Raw genomic sequence first — 10,139 nt, 5'->3', positions numbered from 1 at the left:
TGAGACAAGACGAATCTTCGTCTAGTATGTCGTCTAGTATGTCGTCTAGTGGTCGCTCTCATGGTAGAGGTGGGCGCAGTGGGAAACCCAACCTAGAGGAGGTGTTGAAACGGCTACATGCACTTGAGCAACATGTGTTTACGAACCGAGAACCTACAGAGGTGTTTGTTGAAGAAGTGAATAATGAAGATCTATGGAATAACATCACTTTTGAGGAGCCTGCAGTATTTCAAACAAAATTTGATGAACGGGTTAGTTACACGCTACATTATTTTTTTTAATTTATTAACATATATGAATATTTGTGTTCATATTTTATATTTGAAAATGTAGGTTGTAGAAGATGAAGTGATGAATAAAAATAATACAAATGAAAATATTTTTGGTGATATTGAAGACAACAAGGTTATTATAGATATTACATTTACGATTTTAATAATTAATTTTTAATGTGTCTTTCGTTAATAAGTATAATGTGTTAATTTTAATGTAGGAGTTGGAGGAGAGGAATGAGAATGCGGGTTGTAGTAGGAACAAATTTGATGATGATGTGTTTGATGTAAATGATTATAATGAAGCTAAAGAGGTTGTTATACTTACATTTATTTTAATTTTAATTTAGTAGATTGAAACATGTTTTAATTAGAGATTTTTGTTTATTAATTTAGGTGTCGGAGGAAGATGAAATACAAATTACGGGAAATCTAAATTATTATGATGTTTATGGTTTTGATGGCAAAGAAGTTACACCCGATAGACCGAGGGCTCAAAATCCATCAAAGTATTTGTGCCCTCCTTACACCGAGGTATTCGTTTAATTTAAAAACTTATATCGTAATAATAGAATTTTTTTTATGTGAATTATTTGAAAGATAGAGATCTAAATATTTCAATATTGTTTTAGCTGCACACGACACCGAAGCAAAAAAGAAGACCAAAAAGGAAGGTTGATATGAAATCAACAAGCCCCGTTCCTCCTCCAACATTTGTTGTTGCTCACGACTTCTCTGTGTTGCGCCTGCAACCTTACGTAGCAGGCGGTGAGGTTGTGATCCAGAATTATTTATTTCATTCATATGACGTGCAGCATCGTTTGTTTAATTTGGTGTTAGATAGAGAATTTTGGAGCGCCTTGTTTGGGCATACACACGACGGATGGTTGGAGGCAGCGGTAAAATAATAGTTAATTTATTTTTTTTAAAGTATTTTCTTTTTTAGTTAATAACAAAAGTCTCATAATTTTGTGCATCATATCACTCTTTGGTATTGACTACTGATGGAGAGACGTTTTGATAGCGACTGACATACAATAATGCCTACAAATTTTTTTGTTTGTCATGCTCTAGAGGAAGGGCAGGATTGGAGGGCGTTTATGGCTGGTATTGCTAAATACCCCAACTTCATGGTTGCTTGGTGGGATGTCGATACGGTAAACTAAATTTTATTTGAAAATATTATCGTTAATGTCGTTATGTTTTTGTATTTTTATTTGTAAACAAAATTTATTTATTTATTATCCTTATACAGGTCCTATTTCCGATTCATTCAGCCCCTAATCACTGGTTATTTGGGGAACTACGATTGACGAATATGGAAGTCCATATTTATGACAGTCTCGGTAGAGGAGCTTATGAAAAATTCAACTCTAATGGAACCTTTACCAAATTTGAAGCTCGGGTGGCAGATAATTTAGACAATATTAACTATTGGGCCCGGAGGAACATCCCAAGGATTCCATTGAATATGCAATTCATATTTGAAACAAATGTTCCCCAACAAAGTAGTCATTTGGGAGATTGCGGTGTTTTTGTTTGTATGTTTATGGAACAATTAGTTTCAGGCCAACCAATACGTGAACTTATTGACCCAAAGAACGCAGCTTTAGAGTTTCGCCAACGGATGGCAAAAATTTTTTGGGGGTCGAGTCTTAGTCCTATGTAGTTGGATTATATATTTGTATATGTAATTGTATGTTGGATTTAATGACCTATTAATAACTTCAATATTTACAACATAAGAACGACACCACCTTTTGTTTTAAAGTAACAAGTACACTGCTCTAAACATAACAACAAATACAACAATTTATTGATGTAACAACCTGAAAACTATGAAAACAATACTAAAAAGCTTACAACTTGTAAACAATAATTGCCAAAAACAACACCCAACTACAAACCAAGGCTATCTTTAACTTCTTATTTTCTGATTGAAAGAGCTTGTTACTGTTAGCTATTTTAGCTATTACGATAGATGATTGGTCCTTCTCTTCATCAACCCAACTGATAAACCCGCATTTTGGTCCCTGTAAATTTAAACATTGGCAATAAGAATTGTTGCCATATAATGATTAGGGTGTAAATATGAATGAAGTTAAGAACATGATACCATATATGGGCAAGCGTAAAATAATCTTCCTGGGTTTTTAGCTGTACCCGAAATCCTAATGACACGTTCACCTCTGCAATTACAGTATGCCATTCGCCTTTTTTATTCTATCTAATATGAATTACTTTTACAGATAAATTTCATGGAGTTACTTTACACCCATTTATAGAAGAAATTTTGTTTGACTATGAAATTAACTGGTTTGATTACGAATCTAAAAAGTTGAACTATGAACTGCATAGAAGTACATTGTCTTGTCTTGTCGGTCAGTGATGTTTGACTATGAAATGAACTGGTTTGACTATGAATTAAAAAAGTTGAACTATGAACTGCATACAAGTACATTGTCTTGTCTTGTCGGTCAGTGATGTTTGACTATGAAATGAACTGGTTTGACTATGAAATTAAAAAGTTAAACTATGAAATATGAATTATAGAGAAACACCAATTTGTATATAATTAAAATTGTATTTGTGTGATGATTATAATACACTTTCATTGCTTGTGAAAATGAGTACTTACACCAAAAGAAGCTTTTCTTAGCTACCAATATTCTTGCATAATCTACAAAGAACAAATCCTAATACCTTCACAACCATCAAGAAAATGGATACCAACCGCTTTCAATTCTGTTTTGTGGCTTTAGGTTGCGTGGTATAACATATTTGTTTTATTGACTTAATTAATATTTCTTGATAATGTATCTCGTGTACTCTTTACTTATCACTAATTTATGTTTGTTTTTTTATGCAGATTCGTACCTTCCTTAGGTGCATGATACTGTTAATATATGTGGGTTATTTACCCCTTCTTGGGAGCTATCTGACAACAATGTACTTCGCAGTGGCTTTGGATGAAGATCATAAACCCCTACTCTTAGCAATTGGTTTGGGAACCTTAGAGTGTGAAGAATCATGGAGATGGTTCATGATGAGGTTAAAAGAGTGTTTAGGTGAGGATACAGAGGTTGGTTTCATAAGCAACCTATGTGATAAAATAGACTTTGGTGTTCAGAGTGCCTATCCAGATTCGTATCATGGATATTGTCCTAAAGATATAGCTCGAAAAATACGTGAGTCTGTCGGACATAACGATACGGAAGTCGAATCGTTGGTTTGGAAGTCATGCAATGCATATAGTGTTCATGATTTTTACTTGTGTATGGAAAAGTTGCAAAGTGCATGTAGGAAACCACCTTTCTGCAACTTGCTTAGGAGTACAATTTTCTGGCTTGACGATATAGTAATTTCAAAATGGACACGAGCATTTTTCCCAAAAGTACGTTACAATGTTAAATCGATTGATGTCCCTGAAATGTTGCAAATTATATCCACGTCCACACGTGAGTTTCCTATAACAACGATAATTGAGTTAATCAATACGTCGATACAATCAAAGTATGTTGAACGGGCTGAAGTGGCGGGTAAGGGAGATTGTTATATTTAGTTTTTTCTTGTGTTATTATTTTTCTAAAATTATCAATTTTTCCAGGGAGGTTGTCTGGTGGGTTGACCCCTTATGTTGAGAGTAAGATTCAAAAACGTGTCAACAAGTCTTATAATTGGATGGCAAGACGTTTGTATGGGGATACATTTGAAGTCGATGACAATTTTGCCACCAGCAAAGTACAACTTGAATAGGGGTATGTAGTTGTGGGAAATGGCAAAAAAGCGGTATACCATGTGGCCACGCTATAGCATCTCTAAGAACCCGTACGTCTGAAGCCATTCACGAAATGGTTGATTACAAGCTCACTGCTTTCGTGTATCGACTTGCATTTGGATCTGAGTTGGTGAATTCTATACCATCACATGTGCACTGGGAAATACCAAATGAAACGGTGGTCCTGTTACCTCCCTAAAAGATGTAGTTATTTATGTACCCCGTATGCATTTTTAATATGTCGTATTATGTATTAGTTATTCATGTACCCCGTTTGCATTTAATATGTCGTATTATGTATTAGTTATTCATGTACCCCGTTTGCATTTTATGTCGTATTATGTATTAGTTATTCATGTACCCTTTTTGCATTTTATGTCGTATTATGTATTAGTTATTTATGTACCTGTTTTGTTAATTCTTTTTTAATTGCGATTGAGGAAACAACAAACATTAAAAGTAAGGGACATTTATTAACTAGTCACAAAACACACGTACAACAACAAACAACTTAACTAACGAAATACATTTAACTTAACCAACATGCATATTAAAAATGAGGGACATTTTTTAAAAGATTCCATGCATCTGAGTGGGTAAACTCGCTACCATCATATTCAAAACGGTATAGTTTCAAAGCCACCTGTCGCAGAATGTCTTCATCCGTATTTGCATGTTCATTATCCAACTCGTTATAAATACGTTGAAATTGCTTCACCTTTATTTTCAAATCCAGAAACTTCGCTTTGACATCTCTTCTTCTTCGATATTGAGTACGTCCCATTAAATGGTGAAACAAATGACAGACACGAGACCAAAATGATCCAGCGCGAACTTGTGGGGGACCCGGTGGAAAATCCTCCTCTACAGTTACAATCCAAGCTTGAACCAAAGCGACCTCCTCTTCGTTGCTCCATATATGTGGTACAGGTGAGTCCATACTTGCAAGGGGAAATGTAATGCGATACAATTAAAATGGATATTAACAACTATTTATAGCGACTCTTTATTTTCCCGGTGCAATGGTTTGTCAACTCAAGTAGCAGTGTATTGTGTTGTCATTCGATGGAATGACTTGTCAACTCGAACAGTGATCTGTTGTGTTCTCAGTTAGTACACTGCGTTCGTCAGTTAAGTTGGACTATGAATTGCAGACAAATTAGAAGACTGGACTGCGATATTGTGTATAAACTACTATAAATTGACATTAAGTTAAATAAATAGTTTACTAAACGATGTTACAGCTATTCATATATTATTTTTGACATTTTACTGTCTTTGTTTCAATAAAAATGAGTTCTATACCATTGAGCAATGACGAGTTCTTGGTTCTTACACGTGCATATATTCATGTGTACGAGACCAGCAAGTTAAACGATCCAATGTTTTGGACTCGTTTAACCAATATTTTCAACGCTGAAAACCGAATGACTACAACAAACGATCGTGGCGAACTAGACATCTTAGCAAGATGGTATGAAATGAAAACGAAAGTTCTATTATTCAACGATCTTTATACCAAAATTGACGACACCCGTTTAAATGCTACTGAGGAGGTCATCTTGGAAGCTGCTAAGGAGGAATACAAGTCATTAAGTGACGGGTCGGAATTCCAGTTTGAAGCCCCTTGGAATATTTTGAAATATATCCCGTTTATTTAAAATCTATTTTAATTTATTAGGTGAGTACTAGGTTATTTTCATGTATTACATATGTTTTGGATGCATCTCCTATGTTTAATTTTAATTAATAAATGCTCATTGCATTAGTTTTCACAATACATTAGAATACATTACTAACAAAAATTCCATGAACCATTACAAACATTACAACAATTACATGAAAAAGAACGATTTAAACTTAAACTATTAAACTAACAACTATAACATGAAACATTAAACTTAGGACATTACTACAAACAAAGCATTAAAATTAAAGCCAAGTCCATGGGTTATTATTAACGGAAAATAGAGCGGTCTACATGAAATACTGATTATTTTTAACAACCTTCCAAACTTCCTCATATTCGAAGTCTCTGTCGTCACGCTCACAGATGTAAAAATCTGTAACAACTTCCAAGAACTCTTCTTTGTCCCGACAACGAAGTTTGGTACTTTTCGCATAATTACACGCTCGATTGAACCATGTCACTTCTTCCTTTACATCCTTCCATTTAGTAACAACATCTGATTGTTGTCGTTGTTGTCCTTCTCTCATCTCATGGTTGAACAAAGCTGTTATGCGAGTCCATTCATCACCTACTAGGCAATACGGGGGAGCAAGTAACGATACACCATCCTTAACACTTAGCCAACATCTTGTTAGAACCAAAACCTCGTTTGTCGTTCATGGCCGTTCAGAATTGGAACAATGTACTTCATTCGAAGAACTTGCTGCATTCGACGACATTTCTAAATATGGGAGTTGGTTTCGTTTAGGTGATTTGGGTGTTTGGTTTTTAGATCTTAAACATCTATTTATATTAATAAATACAGGACTATGAATTACAACTTTGACTACGAATTGGTTGCATTTGGACTACGAATTGTAGGTTACTGCAGTGACTTATCGTGTCAAACAGTCAATTATGTCTTGTCACTTAAGAGTTTGACTACGAATTGCAGATTACTGCAGTGACTTATCATGTCAAACAGTCATTTACGTCTTGTCACTTTTCAAAGTTTGACTACGATTTGCAGGTTACTGCAGTGACTTGTCATTAATGTCTAGTCATTTCAAAGTTTGACTATGAATTAGAACTCTGACTACGAAATGGTAGCATTTAGACTAGTATGTATAAATACCACTTATAACACCAATTTATTATAATGACGACTTTATTATGAGTTCCTCACACAAATTCGAAGTTTGCTCATGCAACGAAGTAGATTGTTACTACTGTGATTCAGTCGACCCTTTTTTTACACCCTCTTCAGCCGGGCCATATATGTCAGATGAAAATTTTGAAGAATTGAAGAAGGCTGAAGAACAACAAGAAGAGGACAAAGAGTCATCCCGACTTCTCACTCAACGTGGTAATGATATTGCATCGGAATGCAAACAAGCTCAAGAATGGATAGACCTCAATAAAAACAAAATCAAAGAGCATGAAGAATGGATAAAAAAGACTAAGAAGACAATCAAAATGACTGAAAAATGACTTGCTGAGAAGGACGAGCAGTTGATACACATTATGTTGCAAAAGGATCGTTTGGAAGACAAAATGAGAATTAGGGATGACTATATAACAATCGAGAAAGAGAAGTACCCATTGCAGTTCCCTGAGTTTAAAAATTAGTTACAAAATTGTTGTAATATTAGCATGATACACCTTTTGTTGCAAAAGGATCGTTTGTTGTTTTTTTTTTAAATAACATCTTGTAATTGTTATAATCTGCAAACTAAATTTTATAATATAAACTAAACTAAAATATGAAAGCATAAAAATGTCTTGTAAGATTTAATAAAAAAATTACAATACATAATAAGTTAACAACTCTTCATTTCAAGGTTGTTTTATATCAAAAATCAGCGTCATAGGTTTGTGAGCAACTCGCTGAACCACCAATATTAAATGTCATTTCTGCAGTAGAAATTGCGCGACGTGCTCCACTACCGGACGCCCTTCCAGTACAGTTGTTTCTCGTGTGTCCTAGTTGACCACATGTAGAACACTCTTTTCTAATTGGACCCTCGCATTGGGATGGAATGCGGTCTGTGTTTCTTGGCCTGCCTGGCTGACGTTTATCCATTATAGGTGGCTTAACAATCATCAAATCATCGGGGATATCCCATTCGGATGGCTTTGGCAAAGGGTTTATTGATTCCTCATATGTTTTCCTCAGTGTTTCGGTGAAGTAAGCATTTAACGCATACCTCGAGCAGTCTTGGTAACTGTTCACTGTTAAACATCTTATGACATGACCACAAGGTATCCCATCAAGTTGCCAATGCCTACATGTACATGTCATATGTTGGAAATCAACAATCACATTTTGTGCCCCCTTTTTGACCTCGCATTTCGTATTTGAGATCATGCGAACATCCCACTTACTAAAACTTTTTTTGTTTTCTTTTACAATTTCATCGGCCCAAGGGGTGAGTGTTGTTGTTGCTTCCGCTAAAAAAACAGGCAATATGAAGAAGTTAAGATCAATAACATTAAATTAATAAAACATTAATATGAAGAATTTAAGATCAATAACCTGCAAAGTTACGTCTTTGAAACCACCACTGTTGCATTGTTGCACGAAAAAAAATCGATCAACATAAGTATCGGCACCTTACGTGCGTGTCTAGATAATGCATTTATAGACTCGGCACTGTTGGACGACATAAGATTGTATCGATTCCCTCTAAAATGTGCCCTTGACCAAGTTTATGGATTTATACTTTTTAAGTACTCGCATACTGGTTCTTTTGTCTTTTTCATAACATCCATGGCAGCGTCAAAAGCATCAACTGTGTACGCCCTACAAGCCTCCCAAAAAATTCCTTTAACTGTGTTACTCTTCCCGAATCTAGATACTATGTTGAAATACAAATGGACACCACATATTCTGTGATGAGCGTGAGGAAAAATGTTGGCAACGGATGTTGCTATAGATGGAGACCTATCAGATATAATTGTAAGCTCCTGCATATTGCCTATGCAATCACGTAGTTTTTGAAAAAACCATGTCCAAGAATCTGTACACTCATTTTTGCATATACCATATGCAACCGATAATATTTGGTTTTGTCCGTCCTTAGTAACTGCAAGTAACATGGTACCTTTGAACTCGCCCTTTAGGTGGGCTCCATCTACTACAAGGGTCGGTTTACAAAATTTGACAAAAGCGCGTACCTACAATACATTGTATATCTATTCAAATACACCAAAATAAAAATGAAAAAACTAATAATATATTAAAATACTAACCGAGCAACCAAGTGCGACGTACAAAAACTCAAAGCGATCATCACCATCTGTTTTAATATGTGTCACCGTACCCGGATTATGTTTGACCAAATTGTGACAATAAGCCGGAAGTTTGGTAAAAGAATCCTCTTTCGTACCCCTTAACAACAACAATGCATATTGTTTCGCACGCCATGCCTGATGGTATGAGATATTGATATTCAATTGAGCATTCATATCATTAATAATATCTTTTCCCCGATAAACTCTACTATAATCTTCAGCCAAAACATCAGCAAGATATTCACCCAAAACATATTTGTTTGCTTGTCGATGATTAGGTTGCAAAATTGTTGAAGAACATGTGTGTACATCAACAAATTTATTCATTTGGAAAAGTCCATCGGAATTTTTAATTGCTTTTGCTCTTAGTAACCAAGAACAATTTTTCAAAACACACACAGTCTCATACCTTGATTTGGTGGATCTACTTGTCCTCGTCTGAAAACCTTCTCGAAGACATTTTTTACCAATACATCGCTTTAAAAGTTCTTTGTTATTAAATATACTCTCACATTCAATCTTTTGAAGATTGATGTCTACCATCTGTGTTGGGATATCTTCATTAATATCAACTGGGCATGCTGGTACAGGGGGCATACCGTAAAAAAGGTTATCGGGAAACTTAGCTTTAACTTCATCACCCAACTCATCTCTATCTGAATTGCTTTTTAAGTCGGTTATATCTAAACGTACATCAGCAACATCAACATAATCCCTGTAAACATGCTTTTTTTCATTTTTTTTACTCGGATTTTTTTTTCTTTTTACTTTTATCTACTACACGCCTATTCATAACTTTAACTTATTGTTCGGGAACATCATCACAACGACCACCTACATCATTAAGATATGTACCAACATCATCATCACCAACATACTTGTAATTCTCAGGATCCACATAGTGAATAGGTGAATAACTAACATTAACATTTTCAGCAACACTGTGAAACTGATGTACACTAGGAGTATTGAAAGTACATATTGGATCGTTGCTCCCTTTATAGCTGCATAAATTACCAACCGGCTGATTTCCACTGTGACCAGCCTCATTAACCTCATCTCCTTCATCAACCACCACAAACACTTTGACAGCCCTTCCTCCACTACATTTGATTACATTTATCAA

General features: G+C 35.1%; 1 protein-coding gene across 1 annotated transcript; it reads left to right on the top strand.

Moving 5' to 3' along the window:
- The first annotated feature begins 3,219 nt into the window (after nucleotides 1–3,219).
- On the top strand, nucleotides 3,220–4,028 carry LOC145110975 (uncharacterized). The gene is made up of 2 exons (XM_079047281.1): nucleotides 3,220–3,811; nucleotides 3,880–4,028. Exons 1-2 carry the CDS (start codon nucleotides 3,220–3,222, stop codon nucleotides 4,026–4,028), a joined length of 741 nt encoding a protein of 246 aa, XP_078903407.1.
- Nucleotides 4,029–10,139: the final 6,111 nt, after the last annotated feature.

The sequence above is a fragment of the Lactuca virosa genome, chromosome 5 (assembly GCF_052849685.1).
Source record: "Lactuca virosa cultivar CGN04683 chromosome 5, Lactuca_virosa_CGN04683_v6, whole genome shotgun sequence".
Taxonomy (NCBI): Eukaryota; Viridiplantae; Streptophyta; class Magnoliopsida; order Asterales; family Asteraceae; genus Lactuca; species Lactuca virosa.
The sequence above is the reverse complement of the archived record's forward strand: the minus strand, read 5'-3'. Positions and strand labels throughout refer to the sequence as shown.